Genomic DNA, 19,149 nt, shown 5'->3' with positions numbered 1-19,149 from the left:
GTGAACATTGCCTTCCAGCCCACGGTCTCAGGGGCAGGGGGTCCAGAACTCTGGCAGGTGCCTTCATCCATTTGTTTCCTGGTCTTGGTTTCATGTCCCTGGGGACCCACAGGATTGGGTCCCCATTTTGACACTTGTCTCCACACAGAACCCTGTCCTCACTGTGGTCCCAGTGGTCAGCAGTCACCCAGCTGTGACAGCTGCCTCTATCCCCACCCAAGCAACAAAGGGCCCAGCCCTCTCCTCCCCTGCCTGTCCACCCCTCCCAGCCAACTTCCCAAAGCTTGCCTGCTGCCCACCTACACCCCACTCACATACCCTGCTGGGAGCTACAGTGAGCTGAGCAGCTGGGTGGGGCCCTGGGTGCCTCCACAGCTTCCTGGAAGACCCTGGGCTGGTCACCTGTGAGTAATACAGCCTCTAATTACTCTCAAGCCTAGCAGGGAGAGTTGGCTCAGAACTGCCCTTCTTTTCTTTTTTTTAAAATATATTTTTATTGATTTCAGAGAGGAAGGGAGAGGGAGAGAGACAGACAGAAACATCAATGATGAGAGAAAATCACTGATTGGCTGCCTCCTGCATGCCCCCTGCTGGGGATCAAGCCCACGACCCAGGCATGCGCCCCTGACCAGAATCGAACCCGAGACCCCACAGTCCACAGGCTGACACTCTATCTACTGAGCCAAATCAGCCAGGGCCAGGACTGCCCTTCTTGACGTGGTCTGACCACTGCCTGCCTTGGGGGAGGGGCAGGCAGGAGGGACAAAGGAATGTGTGGCCTGGGGTGCCCCCCACACTGATGCTGGCTTCAGAGGGGTTGGACACGGGTCCATCCAGCAGCTCTAACAGGGCTTTCACTCAATTCATTCTCAATCATTCATTCCTTAGGCAAGTTGGTTTGTGCCCAGCCCTTGACTCCACCTACAGGCATGACTGGAGGTGGATACAAAAGACCCTACCTCTGACCTCCAGAAGTTCCCAACCTGGAGAGGCAGACACAGTCCACAGATAAATATGTGAAGGGAAAGTTCTCTGAGGACACACAGCAGAGAGCAGAGGGGATGTTCCCAAGTCCAGGGGAGAGAGTTCCAGGCAGAAAGAGCAGCATGAGCAAATGGCCTGGGGCAGGTGGGTGCAGGGGCTGTTTGAAGAATGAGGACAATGTAGTTGGTGGCCTGGGCAATTACGGTGAAGGTCTGAGGCTTGGGGAGGCTAGATGCAAGACAAGATGGGATCTAATACATCAGAAGGAGTGTTCTGCCTCCATCAGATAAGCAACGAAAAGCTGATGGCACATCTGAAGTATTAAAACAGGGATAGGAGCCGATGTGCAGAGGTCACCATGTGGGTAGGGGGAGTGGAAACAAGAGATGATGGGCTCGGGGCAGAGTCTGAGGACAAGTGGGCTGGGCACTCCTGCTGCCTTGGTGAGAACGGGTGGGACTGTAGTTTCCACCACAGCATTGATGGCTCACCTGTGCTCTACACCAACCTCCTTAAGAGGTCTGACCTGGCCTCCCTGCACACACCCCCATCAGTCCCAGCTGGCCAGCTTACTGACTCAGGTGCTCGGGGTGCGGGGGCAGGAAGTCATAGAGGGCAGGGCTGGCTCCTCCAACAGGTCAAGCCAGTCTTCCTCACCTCAGGCAGAGCTATCTGAGCAGCTCGGTAAGGCGGGAGCACCTGCCTGCCAAGGCACTGGCCAGGAAATAGGGTCATGGCACCAGCCCCCAAGGGTTGGCCAACAGCTAGCATGGGCCTGACCCCAGGCCTTACCAAGAAAGCCACGCTAGGTCTGGGTCTGGAATGCAGAATGGAGCCCCTGCCTGGCAGAAGGCCAGAGGTGGTGAGAGCTGGCATAGTCACCTCTCCTGCTGCCATGGCACAGGGGGAGGACTAACATCTGGGCCTGCCACTGAAAAGGGCTCTGACCAGGGTCCGGCCTAGAGCTCAGATCTGCCTCCTAGCTCTGAGCCCAAGTTCCCGGAAGATGCAGGATGATGGTGGTATAGAGTGGGTCACACAGGGGATCAATCTCTGATAATTATATCAACTCTCCCAATATTCTGACAATTAACACAGGAAGTAGTGAGGTGTGCCTGCTTCATTAGGCCTTCTCTTGTTCTCCCCATCAGCCCACATCTTGGCAATGCCACTGGTCCAAAGCAGTCCAGGTCCCTTGGATCTGTCTCCGTCACCCAGGCTGGGCTGTGGGGACCTTGGACTAAGCTCGGCCTCACACTCCTCAAAGAAGCTCCAGGTAACCAGGTTCTAAAGGGGGGTGGTATCTTGAAGGCATATGAGGAAAAGATGGACAAACTTGGGAGTGGTCTCCTGGAAGCTGCCCTTGAACCTCTAGGTGGATAAGAGCATGGCCTGAGTCCAGGGTGCAAGATCATGGCAGGAGATGGACCATTTAGGCAAATAGGGTCTCTCCATCATGGAGAACTGGCTGCAGAGGTAAGAGGCTTCAGGGCCTCTTCTTTGGGAAAAGTCAAGCTGGAGGTCCTCAGAACACCCACTCCCTCCTACAGTATCTGTGGACACTCCTGAGGGTGTTAGGGGACACAGGACACAAAGGCAGAGACATACAGTCTGACCAGAGCCACATGGTGCTTCAGGAAACTGAGTGAAGCAGCCTCATGTGAAACAACTGGGAGTGGTGGGGACTGCGGTGACCTGTGAGCCTGAGGTTTGGTCAGAGGGGGCAGTTGCCACTGGCTCCAGCTGAGAGTTCCTGTTCAGGCAGGCTGGGAAGTCCCACTTTAATGTGAAACCACCGAATTTTTAATGTTTGCAATGGTATCAAAGTTTTAAAAAGCCCCATATAGGCCAAATGAAACACACCCAAGGGCCAGCTCTGGCGCAGGAACAGTGGTGCAAAAGTTATGCTACACATACACAAATATCAAGATAATCAAGGAGGGCAGGTGTGGTGTCCAGACCCCTGCCTATCCTGGCAAGGGGCCCTGTGGGGGAGAAGCCCTGAGGAAGCTGGGAGCTGAGAGGGGAAGTCTGGGAGGTAAGTGTTACAGCTGGACCCTGCTCAGCTAATTAGCAACTGTACATGGAGGCTGTCCGTCTTCTGGAGGTGATCAAGTCCCGCAAAGACCACCTATGCTGCCCCCACCCCATGGTGTGGCCCAGCCTCATGGGACAAGCCCTCGGGCCTGAGACTCACACTGCCCCAGGCAAAGGCCTTGGCTGCAGGCCAGGCTAGAAGAGGCGGGTGTCCAGGGGCCCTCTGGAACTTAGGAGCTGAGCTGGGTCCCAAAGCTGAGGCATGCCTCTGACCACAAACATGTATGGGAGGAGGGCAGAGCCTTTTCCTGGAATCCTCCAAGGCAGGGGATTTTTCTGGACTAGTCCAGCCCCTGGCACACGTCCCTCTTGCCCCATCAAGGGCCACTGTCAGCTGCACTCAGGCCCCACCCACTGACGATGAGGCCCAACCTCCCTCCCCATCCCAGGCCCCCCACCCCCACAAACACATTCTGGCTTTGGAGCTGCCTGTAACTGTGGTGCCTTGGACAGAAGGTCACTTCCCCTTCTGTGTCTCAGTCCCTTCATCTAAAACACGGGAAAGGTGACCCAGGGATGCTCACAGCCTGAAAGTCGTCATGTCTAAAAGGACCCCAGAACTCAGATTTGGTGTTAAGAGTTTGTTATCTAGGAGGCTCTCAGAAGAGCCTGCCCAGGAGTTGTTGAAATTGGGATTAACTACCAACAATAGCACATTCAGAGATTTCACCTAAAAAATATAATAAAAATCCAGATTTCCAGTTTCTCTTGAAAAACCCAAAGTTCTGGCAGGCTGAAGCAGGTCGTGGGGGCTCAGTTTCTACACCTGCCCCCACTCCCCTCCTCCCCTGCCTGTCCAGGTCTGCACAGGCTCTGGGGTCTGCTCCTCGGATTTATATCACCTGTCTGCTATGTCACAAGCATCCGAGTTTGGGACTCTGTCTCACTGAAATTCGCTTGCTTTCTATACGGAAAAACAGGGACCTGTCCCGGGTCATAAGGCAAACACGGCTCGCCGGCCTGGAGCTTTGGACTCCTGACTCCGCACCGGGAAAGACACGATCTCTCCCGCCCCCGAGTTAGGGAGGTTGCGGGGTGAGGACCAGGACGCCCAGCCAAATGACCCGTTCAGTGGGTAGGGGAGGCGGGTCTCCCTTGGCCCCTTTCCGCCCCGGCCAATGGGGAGCAACCCCGCCCCCCCGCCAGCGGCAGCCCCTCCCCCCTGCCTTAAAGGCGCGACCCGCCTCCCGCGAGCTGCCTTCGCAGCCTGAGCCCACGGCGGGGGTACGTGGACGCGGTTGCCTCGGGACCCAGGAACCCTCCGGTCTGGCCGGCGGGGAAGGACTGAGGCCGTGGCCCGCCCCGCCCGGCTCCCGCCACTGCTGTCCGGTGAGTGTCTGCTGGGCTGCGGACGGGAATGGGGGGCGCCACGGAGGCGGGTTATGCACATGCGCCGACCACCCGCGCAGATCCCCCTCCGCACGCACACGCACTCAGGGCGGGCATGCGCCCTCAGCCCCGCACCATCACCTGGGCCGACCCGGCCGCGGACAGTCTTGGCCGGGTGCGCGCGCGGATGTGTGTGTACAAGGGCTAGCCGACCGGCCGGCGGGGCTGCGAGTAGACAAAATAAACACCCCCTCCCTCGCTTCCTCCTCCCACGGCTGGGCCCTCCGGCATGACCAGTTTTATGAATCAAATCCCTTTGAGGGGATGGCCACGCCATAGTCTTGGGTTACTTTTACCTCGTAAAGTGGGACGGTCTAGTTCTGTACCTGGAGCCCCGGTGCCCCTATGCAGATTGGCCCGCTAGGGTCCTGAGAGCCCTTGTCACTCAGGACAGAGCTGAAGTGGAGGGGGCACAAGTATGCAACCCAGGGAGGTGTAAGCGGGTGGCTGGCAGGTACTAATGCACCATTCCACACCGCCACCCGCCCTCCCACCCCCTCCACTCCAAGACACTGCAGACCTTGAGTGCCTGGGCCCCAGGTATTATCATCTCTGCCTCTTTCAGAGAAGGGGCTTTGCTTGGGCTTTGAACCCAATGGCCTGGAGCCAGCCTAGTTCTTTGTGTCCCAGGGCTGGCAGCACTGGGGCCTGAGGGCTGCCAAGGTCCCCCTGTGGTCACTGGCAGATCAGCTGATTGGTGCCAACCATTCCTTAACCATTCCCACACCAGGGTTGCTGACCACTTCCCCACGCTGGGGAATAGGGATGGAATCTGCAAGGTGGGAAGGAGGAAGAGAAGAGGCCCTGAGAGTCCCAGTGTCCCCTGCTTGCCTTTTGCACCAAGGGTAGGTGAGGTTCTGGAGAGAGGCACCAGGTCCCAGTGTCCCCCAAGAGCTTCTGGGGCTAGAGGAACTGGACTGGACATCAAAGGACACTTCTCACTACGCTGGACTTTTGGATGTTAAGGGTACAAAGGGGTGGCTGGGCTGGTACCCTCCAAGTAGGGTCCATTCAAGCTGGTCCAGCAGACAGTGAATCCAGTTAGGGCCCAGTTGTTGGCAGGGCCCAACAGCACTAAGGCAAGCGGGTAGGGGGATGGGAGAGCAGTCCCCTGAGTTTGCTGTCTTCTCCCAGGGGAATCAGGCCCCAGAGCTTCTGTAAACAGAGTGTCAGAGGCAGGAAGAGGGCTCTGGTAATGAGCAGCCCAGCTGGATTCCCTCCAGACCATTATTTGGTCTCTCCTGGGCCCAGGGAGGGACAACCAGCATACTCATGCCAGGCTGGGGGCCTAGGCATGGCCTGACCCCACCTCCCTGGCTTTGTGCTGCTGTAAACTGAAACAGCCACCCTGGGACCTGTGGGTCCAGAGAGTCAAATGGGACCATTGGGGGCCAGTGTTCCAGGGCATTTGCTGGGATGGCACCACTCTCAACTCTGGAAATGGGGAAGGCAGTTCAACACGAGAAGACCCTTAGACATGCTCTTCTTTCCCCAAGAAGGCCCTCCTGTCAGGCAGCCCCAGGGCCAGGGAGATGCCCTGAGCAGAAGATGAGTCCTGACACCCCCCACTACAGCCCTGAGGGAGTTGGGACAAGTCCCAGGTAAAGAGAGTTGAGTCCTCATGGGGGCTTCTAAGTTGACCCTATCCCCGGGCTAGGCAGCTCATGGAAACAGGAAAGCGGGGTCCCAGCTGGGCCCAGGAGGCAGCTTCCACCTCAGCAGGCCAGCCGGCCAGTACCCCCTGGTGACCAGAGAGAAGCATCCCTGACCACTGGCAAGCCCTCAACTCATGGGAAGGGCAGCAATGCCACCTAAATGGGTTAGTGACCCCTTCCGGAGCCCCCCTCAGCTCTCCTTAGAGTCTCCTCCCTGGGTTGGGGAGCCCAAGGCTCTGTCTGCACTGCCAAGAAAACCAGCTCCCCTCACTGCTGTGGAATTTGTGAGAGTTCTTGGAGAATGGGGAGGGAGGGTGTGTGTGTGTGTGTGTGTGTGTGTGTGTGTGTGTAAGTAAGTAAGTAAGAACACAGCCCACTGGGCGTGTTTTGGGCGTGGGTGTATGTGTGCGCGTGACTGGAGCAGGGCTATGTTTGGGGGCGGGCAGGGGTGCTGCGGGAGTCTGCATACACCACAGGCGGGCGGGCGCAGGCTCAGCCTTCTTCCTTTTATCGGTTTCCACATTCCAGAGTCAGCCGGATTGCTTTCCCTTAGCTGGCTGGGCCGCCTGGCCGGCCAGGCCTGCAGGCCTCCCCCGCTTTTCCTCATTCCAGCTTCCCTGGGTATGAGGAGGCTGGGGCAGGCTCCCTTAGACCACCTCGGTTTTAGGGGGTGGGGGCAGGCGAGGAGCCAGTTCTTCTCCAAGGTTGGGGAAGGCCCCCCCACCAGTCTCCTCCAGAGAAATGCAATAAGGCTCTGACATTCCTCTGAGGCTGCCTGAGAGATTTAATTAAGGAGGGAGGAGAGAGCTGGCTTGCCTTGAGAAGGGGCTGGCGCTGGGGCTGGGGCTGGGGCGGTCACTGGATAGACAGCAGTGAGAAGTGAGGGGAGGTGGGGGCAGGGGGTAGCTCCCCTTATCAATCCCACCTGCCCACTGATCAGTGCACAGATCCCAGGAAGGGCCAGCCACTTCTGCCACAGGGTAACTTAGATCTCTAGGCATGGTGAGCATGAGAAGGGCAAGACCTCCTCTGGGGTCACTTCCTTCTCAGACCCCGTCTAGGTCCCAGACAGCCTGGGCCCAGCTGGCGTGGGGCTGGTGGCCTCCCTTGGTGACTAAGGCCTTCCTCTGGCAAAGTCAGGGTTAATTGCAGGGTTAGGACCTTTCTTGATGGGTGCTTGGCCCTGGGTGGGGACAGGGCAGTGAGGGCCCCAGTGTCTGAGCCCAGCCCTCGTGGCATCACACCTGCGCGTGCCAGGAGAGGCATCTGGACTGGCCCATTTCTAGTTGGGCCCCAGCCACCACATAGCTCCCGGGGCAGCAGGTGTCCTCTCCCAACAGAGTGGCACCTCTCCTGACTGAGATGGCACGTCCCGCTGCCCTGAGGGCTCACTTCAGCTGTGGATTGGCCTTAGTCACTGATCTTCTGCCCTGGGCTGACAGGTCTGGTAGCTACCAAGTCACCCACAGTGTCACAGAAGGTCCCCACCCGAGGCCTGGCAGGCTGCTGCTCTTCCCCCACACCTGCTCAGGGATCTTGCCCTGACTGGGAGAAACAAGCTGATGTCCAGATTGTCCCCTTTGCAGCCTCCTGTCCCAGGGTCTGAGCCCTGGCTGGAGGGGAGACTCAACCAAGGAGCTTTTCCAAAACACAGCTTGCCAGACCTCACCCCAGACATTCTTATTTCGTGAGCCTGGGGGTGGGGCCCAGGCATCAGGAATGTTCCAAAGCTGTCAGGGTGATTCTGATGTGCAGCTGGGACTGAGAAGCCCTTGGGGTTCCAGGTGGGAGATGGAAGCCCAGCAAGGGAAGGGAACTGGATGAGGTCACTAATTGAGTGTCAGGGTCTTATCTGTAAATGAGCAGAGCCAGTTGGAGTGGTGGATGGGGTAAGGCAGAGACACCGAGACTGGTGGGGACCTCCAGCTTAATCATAGGGCAAGGCTCTGGCCCCCACCTGGAGAGAGGGCCATCTCTGAGGAACCTGAGGCTCTGCCCTCTTGGCCCCTTCTCTGAGGACCCAGGAGAGAGACTTCAACCGCTCTGTCCTGCTGGGACAGGGGCTGCTTTGTCCTGGGGATGGGGAGACGGGTGGGCCCGACCTGGGCCCTGAACCTCCTCAGACACGTCAGCGAAACTGGAGCCAGCTGTCCTGGCCGCCAGCACAGTCCCGCCTGCCTGGAGGGTTGGCAGACTCCTGGGCTGGGCTGCTGCCAGGCCTGGCCGGCAGTGCTTAGCCCGGGCGGGCCAACACTGGGAGCCAGAGGCCCAGGGCCCCAGGGTCAGGCCTATAGTACCCGACCCCTGCACTTACTCTGTAGCGTTGGGCACAGGAGGGGGGTATGCTGGCCTATCCTTCCCCAGGAGCAGTGAGATGCTTCAGCCTTAGATCTGATGCAGTCACCCAAATGCCCAGGTTCCACCCATTTTCCAGTCCCTGCCTGACCCAGGGCAGATGCCTCTGTGTGTCCCATACTTGGGAGTGGGTGGGGGCACTCTGGGTCCTCTGAGAGCTGCGATGATGGATGTCCTTACTAATAGAGCCCTCACTCTGCTCTCCCCTCACCCTGAAGTCATATGCTGAAGGGGACTGGCCAGAAGACAGCTCACCCCTTACCCCCTCCAAAATTAAAGGTTCCTCTCCATCAGGCTGCTCTCCTACGCCCATACCCAAGGGTGGAGGTGGGGGAGGGGGGTGGGCAGCCTCTACATGGAGGCTTTACCCTCAGCCCAGGAGGCTTCCTGTCTGTGCTGAAAGTAGCATGAAGCCTCTCACACTATGGCATCCTTCCCAGAGCGGACTCAGGTATTATGGGTAACACCCTCAGTAGCGAATGTTGACTGACCACTCAGAATGTACTCCAAGTGCAAACTAAACAACCCTGAAAACCAGGTGCTATTACCAGCCCCCCAACTTAACAGATGGGAACTGAGGTGAAGGCCCATGGCCAGGTTGCAAACACAGGTAGTTGGACCCTAAAGTACCATCCCAAAAACTGTTCCTTGGGGTCTGGCAAGGACAGCAGCAGCAGAGCCCAGGCCTCTGCCTGCTGCCTCTTTCCACCAAACCATGGCAGGGCCAGGCCAAGGTAGGGCTTTGTTGAATCTAGATGGAGGACCGAAGCCCTGGACCCTGTTGCCCTCTCCCTCTAGTCCCCCCCCCCCCCCGCCCCCTCCAAATGCCAGGGTTGCCTCCAGAACTCTCCCCACACCCTTTTCAGAGAGAAAGGTCCCACCTCCCTGCCTCAGGTCAGAGGATCAGATATCAAAGCCCACGCCCCTGGTCCTTCAGAGCTGCTGAAATTGTAACTGGCTGGACAAGGGCAGCCATGACCCAACCCCCCTCATGAGGCACCCCCACCCCCAATGCACTCACACACCAGCATGGGCCCAGACAAGCAGAATCGCTTCCAGAACTTGTTAGAAGAACTTGCGCATTTGAAAACAGAATACTGGGTGCTCAGAACAACTCTGAAGGGTGAAGCAAGGCAGCTGAGAAACCCAGGAAACAATTTAGGGGCAGAACTTGGGCCCAAATTCAAGCCTCTGTCTCCTATGATCCTACTACCTGATGCTTGCTCCTCCACGGTCAGTCTTGGCCCTCTGTGCCCCTTCTTTTGGGAGGGGGAGTTGTCTGATGTCTGCTCTGCTCTTGGTGCCAGGCCCTTGTGGGAGAGCCCGTGGAGCTACCAGCCCTCATTTGCTGTTTTCCAAAGCCCCTGTGCCAATCCTTGCTGAGTGATGGATCTGGGCTCAGGCCAAGGCGCTCACTCCTGCCTCCTAGGGAGTGGGAAGCAGGTTAGCTGCTGCCTGTTGAAGTCTCCCCGGCCCAGGATGCCAGTCGCTCTTCCTCATGCAGCCTTTGCTCCCAGCTACTCAGCCAGATTGCCACTCAGGTCCAGACAGAGTCATAGCAGTCACTGCCTCCCTCCCCCATGAGGACTTTGCTGATTCAAGGGAGCGAAGCCTAGAGCCCATGCTGGCCTCCGCCTTAATGCAGAGTGGGGAGTGCCCCCAGCAGTGCCCCAGTCTTGGGAGGTGTCTCCTCTGAAACGTCTGGGGGACAGATGAAGAAGCCTAGGCTCTGGGAGAAACCACTGTCTACACCTTACAGCTCTGACACCCATGGCCCAGGGTTGCCTGACGAGAGCATGAGTTCTTAACCATGACCTTATACAAGTCCTATGGGAAGCCAGCGTCACGGGTGACCAAGCTGGCCACATGGAGGGGTCCCCTCCCACCCTGAGTCTGGCTGCTCTCTTCCTGACCCCGGCCTGTTCCTCCAGGAGAGCTGATTCAGGGGGAGGTGGCTCACCCCCCACGTCCACGTGGGGGTGGGGGATGCTCATAGCCCACATCTGGAGGCCAGGCTGAACTCTGAGTCAGTGAGGGTGGAGTAGGTCCTCACAGGGGAGTAGGCTGGGTGGGGTGCACAGCTCCCCCTTGAGATGGCACTGGCAGGGCCAGGGATGCATGTGACAGCCAGGAATCTAGAGAGCAGGGGAAGGGGCACTGGCTAGGGGTCAGGGAAGGCCTCCCTGGCTCACTTGTGAAGGGCAGTCATCAGTGTGAACTAGTGAAGGGCAAGACCAATGGCCCCACTTCCCAGGCAAGGATGACCCTGCAGGTGGGCAGGGTACCAAAACTGGCGGCAGCCTTTACCTAGAACTGGCCTAAGACCACAGTAGCCTCCCCAGTGACTTGTTGAATCCATCCTCGGACCACCTGCCCATCTTCCACCTCATATTCCAGCACACTTCCCTATTTGAGGGAGGGACAACCCAAATAGATGGCAGTGGGGCAGAAGGCACCCTGGGTGGGGGGGGCCATGTTACCTGCCTTTGCCTGACAGCCGGCCAGTATGGGGGAAGGGGAGGCTGCGCCCAGCACAAAAGGCCCTTGTGTAAGCAGAGGTGCCTGGAAGGGAGGGGTGCTGGCCTCTCTCGGGCTATACAGGCTCAGATCGTGGGGACTACTGCTGGGGGTGGCACCTAGATTTTCCCCAGGAGCCTGAATGAAGGTGGGCCCCAGCTGTGGCCCCATCCTTTCTTGGGCAGGTCAAGCTATAAGCTAGAGCCTGGAATGACTGGGGGAGCCACTCCCACTTACCCCGGCCAGTCTGGGCCCCGCATCAGGCAGCAGGCACAGCCACACCTGGACCTGCTTAAGGACCGGGGCTCTGGCTCAGATTTCTCAGTAGTGCAACGGCAGCAAGTCACTGCACCTCTAGGAGCCCCCCTTTTCTGTCATCTGGGAGTGATGAAAATAGTTTCCACCTGGAATGGCTGCTGGGGAAACCACAAGAGGTGGCTAAATGCTCAGTGACACCGGCACATGGGAAGGGCTGCGGCTCTGCTTCAGTGCCCAGCCCACAGTGGAACCCAAGAAATGGTAGATGAAGGAATCTGGGGAGTATTTCCAGGTCTGGCACTGCTTCTGGGGCCACCATGCAACCAATGTCCACCCAACTTGAGCCCTGGGTCAACCCAGGGAGGCTTGGATCCCCGCACCTCTACTTCTATCATTGTGCCCGTAAGGGGATATGAACACAGGGTTCCTTCCCTATACCCTCCCCCTGCCAATTGCTCAGCACCTCTGCTCCCTTCCCTAGGAACTTTCCTACTGGCCACATCCTGGCCATCCCACAGCTCCCGTCCTGGGCAGGTCTGACTTCACAAGTGGAAAAACACCAATCCCATAGTTTCCATGTGAAGTCTTCCCACTGCGGTCTCTCCTCACTTGGAGGATGTAGAGCGTGGCGGCAGAGGCCGGTGGCCTGGGGCAGCCAGCTTCTCTACTTACGCACTGGGCTGACTGCCCACCAATCTCGAAGAAGCGTCGGGGAGGGAACCGCCATTCCCCCTGCTTCCCTGTCCACCTCAGCAGAGATTTTGGGGTGCGAGCCTGGGGGAAGGGCCACAGCCTGATGCTTTTTGATCATGCTGCAGAGGGGGGAGAACTGGGTGAAGGTATAGAGGTCCTTTGTGGTCGTTGAGTATTTGGGGGCTGGGCCCTGTTCTGCATGCATCAACCCACTGAACCATGGTGACAGTGCAGGAAGTATCAACTGATAGCATAATGAGGTCATGTGACTGTTCAAAGCCACATAGCAAGAGAGTGATGCGACTGGGACAGGAATTGGGCCCAGGCATTGCAGACCTGACTCATAACTACAGTGTGCTGTAGGATTTGGGGGCAGGGAGTGAAGGGGGCTTGGAATTCCCTTCTCAGTACTTCTTGGCATGGCTGTCTCCTGGGCCCCTGAATCATGGTCTCCTGTCTTTCCTCTCTGCTCCCAGGGACCAAAAGATGCGCTCCAGTGTGCCCCTGCCCCTGCCCCTGCCACTGCTGCTGCTGCTGCTAGCCCCAGGGCCTGGGGTGCAGGGCTGCCCATCTGGCTGCCAGTGCAACCAGCCACAGACAGTCTTCTGCGCTGCCCGCCAGGGGACCACAGTGCCCCGAGATGTGCCGTCCAACACAGCAGGCCTGTACGTCTTTGACAACGGCATTACTACACTCGAACCAGGTACCTTTGCCAGCCTACCAGGCTTGCAGCTCCTGGACCTGTCACAGAATCAGATCACCAGCCTGCCCAGTGGGGTCTTCCGGCCACTTGCCAACCTTAGCAACCTGGACCTCACTGCCAACAGGCTGCGTGAGATCACCAATGAGACCTTCCGCGGTCTGCGGTGCCTGGAGCGCCTCTACCTGGGCAAGAACCGAATCCACCACATCCAGCCTGGTGCCTTTGATGCACTTGACCGCCTCCTGGAACTCAAGCTGCAAGACAACGAGCTTCGGGCACTGCCCCCGCTGCGCCTGCCAAGCCTGCTGCTGCTGGATCTCAGTCACAACAGCCTCCTGGCCCTTGAGCCGGGTGCCCTGGACACTGCCAATGTAGAGGCGCTGCGGCTGGCTGGCCTGGGGCTACGGCAACTGGATGAGGGGCTCTTTGGCCGCCTGCGCAATCTACACGACCTGGATGTGTCAGACAACCAGCTGGAGTGTGTGCCACCTGCCATCCGGGGTCTACAGGGACTGACACGCCTGCGGTTGGCTGGCAACACCCGCATTGCCCAGCTGCGGCCTGAGGACCTGGCTGGCCTGGCAGCCCTGCAGGAGCTGGATCTGAGCAACCTGAGCCTGCAGGCCTTACCACATGAGCTTTCGGGCCTCTTCCCCCGCCTGCGGCTCCTGGCAGCTGCGCGAAACCCTTTCAATTGTGTGTGCCCCCTGAGCTGGTTCAGCCCTTGGGTGCGGGAGAACCGAGTGGCACTGGCCAGCCCGGAGGAGACACGCTGCCACTTCCCACCCAAGAACGCTGGCCAGATGCTCCTGGACCTCGACTATGCCGACTTTGGTTGCCCAGCCACCACCACCACGGCCACAGTACCCACCACAAGGTCCTTGGCGTGGGAACCCACACCCTCGTCTTCCAGCCCAGCCCCCACCTGGCAAAACCCCACGGAGCCTGCTGTCAAAGCCCCGAGCCTGCCACCTGCCACCCCACCCACTGTGGGAGCTGACCCTCAGCCCCAGGACTGCCCAGCATCTATCTGCCTCAATGGGGGTACTTGCCACCGGGGGGCTAGGGGCCACCTAGCCTGCCAGTGCCTTGAAGGCTTCACTGGTCTGTACTGTGAGAGCCTGATGAGGCAGGGACTATGGCCCTCGCCCACCCCAGCCACACTGAGGCCTCCAGGGCCTCTGCCCCTCGGGATCGAGCCAATAAGCCCCACCTCCCTGAGGGTAGGGCTGCAGCGCTACCTGCAAGGCAGTACTGTGCAGCTCAGGGGCCTCCGCCTCACCTACCGAAACCTGTCAGGCCCTGACAAGCGGCCGGTGACACTGAGGCTGCCCGCCTCACTTGCTGAGTACACGGTCACACAACTTCGGCCCAATGCCACCTACTCCATCTGTGTCAGGCCCCTGGGGGCTGGGCGGATGCCTGAGGGTGAGGAGGCCTGTGGAGAGGCCCACACCCCCGCAGCTGTCCGCTCCAACCATGCCCCGGTCACACAGGCCCGAGAGGGCAACCTGCCGCTTCTTATTGCGCCTGCCCTGGCTGCCATACTCCTGGCTGTCCTAGCTGCTGTAGGGGCAGCCTACTTCGTGCGGCGGGGGCGGGCTGCGGCAGCTGCAGCTCAAGGCAAAGGGCAGGTGGGGCCTGGGCCCCTAGAGCTGGAGGGGGTGAAGGCCCCCTTAGAACCAGGCCCCATGGCAAGTGAGGGCGGTGGGGAGGCCCCACCTGGTGGGCCTGAGTGTGAGGTGCCACTCATGGGCTACCCAGGGCCTGGGCTCCAAGGGCCCCTTCCCACTAAGCCCTACATCTAAGCTGAGAGTGATGGACTATTGGGCTGGGCTCTCAGCCCTGCTGGGACTGAATAGCGCCCTCCTGCTATAAGATCAAGAAGTTCTCAGATCCATAAGATGAGGTCACATCAGGGCATGGGCTGTGGTGATTACAGCAAGTCCCTGCCCCTTCTCTGGACCTTGGTCTCCTCATCTAAGATGCTAGGACCCAGGTGAAGACCTCTAAGGACCCCTCCAGAGCCCAAGTGCCTCTGAGGATGGCGTCTGCCCTGTCCTCTGCCATGTGCAACCTCTGGGGTTGAGCAGGGCAGGCAGGTTCTGCTGTGTGCTGGTAACACAGGCCTAGGGCTGCCAGGCCCTCAACCCAAGGAGACTCTGGGGGCCAGTGAAGGAAGCCCCCAGAAAGAGAGAAAAGGGAGAGTGGGGGTAAGGATGGGTATGTAGCCCAGCCTTGGCCCCAGGGAGTGAAGTAACAAATGAAACTGGAAAGAAAGACGCTTTAGGAACAAGTTTTGCTTTTGTTTTTTTAAAATATATTTATAAGAGATCCTTTCCCATTTATTCTGGGAAAATAGTTTTCAAACTCAGAGACAAGGACTTTGGTTTTTGTAAGACAAACGATGATATGAAGGCCTTTTATAAGAAAAATAAAAAATAAAATAAAATGAGTGTTTTTCTGGCATAACCCCAGGTTCCTGCGTGGAGGGAGGGTAGGGGTGCAGGGTAGGTGTAAAGGCACAGCCCTCTGGGGAACTGGGGGCCAGGACCCCTCTCCCCAGTGGACACCAGGCCCTGGCCAGCATTCTTTGGGCTTGGGAGGGCCATGGTGGGTAGGGTGGCATTCCCACAAGTCCTATCCTGGGCTGTGTCCACCCAGTTTCCACTGAGGTACCCAGTCCAACCTCCCAGTGGAGCAACAGAAGCTGGGCAGTTTCCAACCTCCGTGAAAAATAACAGGGCGGCCTTAACCTACCCAGCTGCAGTGCTCCTGTAAGAGGCTCATGGCAGATACATGCCAAGAGGATCTCCAAGGGCCCTTTCTCAGGGACGGATTGGACAGCTAGTCCATGCCTGCCTTCCTCTGTGGAGGGGATGCCTTGAACTATGTCCTGCCAGGCCCTCATGGATGGTGCAGGCAGCACACACAGCTTACCTTCCCTACAGTCCTGTTGCCCCTCTGTATGGGCTCTTGCTCCAGCTGCAGAGAAGGAGCCTTAGTCAAGGGCAGCACAGATCCTGAATGGCAGGAGCCCTCTTGTGGGTGAGGAGGCTGTAAGAGACTATTAGGAGCTGGTGGCCAAGGATCAGGATCAGAGATCTGAGTCTGGCCTGTGGAGACCTGGTGGCCCTTCAATGTCCCTTTACTTTCTGCAGTTGGAATGTGTCTGGCTTTCCAAAACCCCGGAAGTGGGAGTGTTTTCCAGGAAGACCACAGGCAGGGGCAGGACCAGGGATGATGGGAGCTGGGAGCTTGGGGACAGTGATGGATGTAGAGCACCTTTTCCTAGTAACTTCAGATGGTGGTCCCTAGGGCCACAGAGAGGTCCTGCAGATGCTGGAGCAAGGCTCCCCAAAGCCCCATGCCTGTGCCCCTCTGTGGGTCACAGCCCCTGGCTCCTAGCCTCACCCTGGCAAAAAGGAGGAAGCTCAGTCAAGCCTGGGGAATAGGCCCTGCGGCTTGGGGCGTTGATGTCAGTGCTGAGTTAGGCCTGGCCACGCGAGGCTCTGGATTCAATTAGTGGCTGCTGAGGGTTCTGGCATGAGAAGGAAGGAGGTGAGCAATGGGTCGCGGGGGCAGAGGATGGTGGCAGCGGGCCTGGGTGGGGCCCCATCTTCCTGAGCCAGCAGCGGCAGCCCAGGTGGATTTCCTGTGGGCCTGGGTCTCATTACTGGAACGGCTATGCTGAGGCCTACCCCCCCACCTCGGCAGCCCAGTCAAAGGGGCCATTGTGGGCCTGTGGGCTGCTGCTGAACACGGTGGCTGCTGAATAAATGTTTTCCCTGCAAAGCCAACCCTGGCCTCATGGGCCAGCAGGGGGTGGGTGGGACCTAAAGAAAGGGGGCTGGTGTGAGCCCTCCCAGAAAAAGCACTGGGGGATGAAGGGAGGATCGGCCTAAGTGTGTGTGTGTGTGTCGGGGGGGGATGGCAAGCCAAGATGTAGCCCCTAGTCAAGGCAATCCCAATGGCTCCAGGCCAGGCCCAGGGATGGATGTGGACAAATGCCAGCCCCTACATTCTTGAGTCCTTGCTGCCATAGGGCCTGTGCCACATGGGCTTATACACATTCCCATTTCATGCCCATACCTATAGGGCAGGGGTGGGCAAACTTTTTGACTCGAGGGCCACAATGGGTTCTTAAACTGGACCGGAGGGTCTGGGCCGGAACAAAAGCATGGATGGAGTGTTTGTGTGAACTAATATAAATTCAAAGTAAACATCATTACATAAAAGGGTATGGTCTTTTTTTTCAATAGTTTTATTCATTTCAAACGGGCCGGATCCGCGGGCCATAGTTTGCCCACGGCTGCTATAGGGAGACAGGCTGGGAGAGGAGAGACAGCAGCTTGCTTACAGCAGGCGAGCACAGCTCCCAACACCCAAGATCCACTCCCTGGCCAGGAGAGCACTGTGAGCCATGGGGAGGGCTTGGATTGCCAGAAGAGGGGTGGGGCCACTGTGAGCAAAAACTACTCAGGCGGGGAGGGGGCACCCAATCTCTAAGAACATGCTGGGTGTGGGACCTATGGACAAAAAGGGGCCATATACTAAACCTGACAAACTCAGGGGGAGGCCTGCATGGTGGGCCTTACACACTTAGAAACCGAAAGTAACCACATAGGATGGTCTGAACATAAAAATTTCTAGCTCAAATTGGGTAGTCTTTTTGCATCTAAGATAGCATTACTTTTGAAATGTCAGAGTAAAGTCCTTTTCCAGATCCCTCAGGGCATACCCATGGCACCTGAGCAGAGACCACAGAGCCTTTCATTGCTATTGTTCCCTGAATACCATCCCTAGGTGCTGTAAATGGTAACGGGTAACTACCCCATACCTACCAATGTAAAAGAAGCATGTGTCTATTATATTCTTTATCCAATCCCAGAGATTTACCCGCTTTGCTTTCTCCCGCCTTCCTAATCAACTACCAATTCATTTCATTTAACCCCTTACTTCTCCTTTGATTGTAATGCATAAAATAAGCTGTAAAATTGGCATTCTCCAGAGCATTTTCTCAGTCTGTTGAGGTTTTGCTTCCCAGCAATTATCATCAGTTTGGCTCAAATAAACTCAAACATTCTCTATAGGTTTGGAGGTTTCTTAGCTGACAGATCTCATGCCTCTGGCTGATGAATGGGCTTGGGTTAGGGGTCTGGCCAGAGGTGGACACTTTGGTGTGAAAAAGCAAACCCAATCCCAGCCTCCAACCTGCACAAGTTTGTTGCTGGGATGATCTCAACAGAGGACCCACTTCTCTGGCTTCAGCCACCTCTTCAGTAACATGGAGGGGAAAAAATCCCTACCTGCCTACAGCATAGGCACCTGACCATGCACCCAGTCCGGAAGCACCAAACCTGGGACAGGTGGTGTTTGTGTGTCTCCTGGATGGAGCACAAGCTGCTTCATCACCAGATCCCTCTAGCCCCCCACCTCCACCTCCACCAGCCCCCCACCTCCACCTCTACCAGCCCCCCACCTCCACCTCCACCTCCACCAGCCCCTCACCTCCACTTACATCAGGCCCCCCCCACATCCACCCTACACTAGCCCAAGCATAGGCCAGACACACAGGAAGTGCAGGGCAGCCATCTATGGACCTGCTGCCTGAATCTGGCTTTGCAGATAGGACGCTGGTGTCCTGCTCTTCTCACCGTGACACATCTCCTTTTAGTGAGGTGCACTCCACAAGTGACAGGGATGACAAAGAGAAAGGCATAGGGAGCTGAGACAGAGGTCTCTGGGAGGGTGGGGCCCTGGGTTCTCCATGAAGAGGCTGGGGAGGGCTGTGTGCCTGATCCCTGGCCCCCTCTAGCTCTTATAAGAACATATACCATTCTGCCTAAATTGAGATGGAAAACATGTAAACAGAGAAGAAATTGAGGGCATCCAGTGGAGGCCCATGGCCATGCCCACCCATACACTTTTCATCTCTAGTCCAGTTCATTGAGCAGCTCTCACACCCCAGGAGGGCAGTATAGGGCTCTAGCTTCCAGGGACCTTGTGGGGCAGGGGACCTGCCACCTCTCAGGCCAGCCTGGAGGTTGGCATACATCCCTGTCATCCACCAGCTTTGTAGAGAACTGGAGAGTCCCAATTCCTCTGCCAAGGGTGTGGGCCCGGTGTGGAGGCAGGGGCCAGGACCTGGGGATGGAGGGGGCGGGACACTGGCCTGGCTGGCCCATCTGGGAGTAATTTGAGAAATTCTAGGCCTCACTGGCCCTACAAGGCTATTCTTAACTGCTGTAATTACAGGGTCAGCCTTGGCCATTGGTACTGTGGGGTTTGGGCATCAGTTAACTCCTCCAGAGGCCATGCTGGGGCTGGGTGGGGTGGGGCTGTTCTTCAGGGGGAGGGCGACCCCTCACAGGCCAATGGTGGAGCCTGAAAGGCAGGAAGTGGTGGATGGGGAGCATTTAATGGCTAGTGCTGGGTCCCATTTCCAGGTTGATCTCCCTCCCCCTGCTGGGGGCCCTGTAGGGAAGCAAAGAAGAC

At 57.8% G+C, this 19,149-nt stretch overlaps 2 protein-coding genes across 6 annotated transcripts in view; one reads left to right on the top strand and one right to left on the bottom strand.

Annotated features, from left to right (window-relative positions):
• CORO7 (coronin 7) overlaps positions 1-19,149 on the bottom strand; it is a 62,732-nt gene that overhangs the window by 14,444 nt on the left and 29,139 nt on the right. The gene's annotated exons all lie outside the window — the stretch shown is intronic.
• Positions 4,289-15,103, top strand: VASN (vasorin). The gene is made up of 2 exons (XM_036310661.1): positions 4,289-4,410; positions 12,425-15,103. Exon 2 carries the CDS (start codon positions 12,435-12,437, stop codon positions 14,457-14,459), a length of 2,025 nt encoding a protein of 674 aa, XP_036166554.1. The 5' UTR covers positions 4,289-4,410; positions 12,425-12,434; the 3' UTR covers positions 14,460-15,103.

Source organism: Myotis myotis, unplaced genomic scaffold (assembly GCF_014108235.1).
Source record: "Myotis myotis isolate mMyoMyo1 unplaced genomic scaffold, mMyoMyo1.p scaffold_m19_p_5, whole genome shotgun sequence".
In the NCBI taxonomy this organism is placed as follows: domain Eukaryota; kingdom Metazoa; phylum Chordata; class Mammalia; order Chiroptera; family Vespertilionidae; genus Myotis; species Myotis myotis.
The sequence above is the reverse complement of the archived record's forward strand: the minus strand, read 5'-3'. Positions and strand labels throughout refer to the sequence as shown.

Bases quoted from the DNA above. Each gene is read 5' to 3' on its own strand.
- VASN (XM_036310661.1), top strand. From the start codon at position 12,435: ATGCGCTCCAGTGTGCCCCTGCCCCTGCCCCTGCCACTGCTGCTGCTG.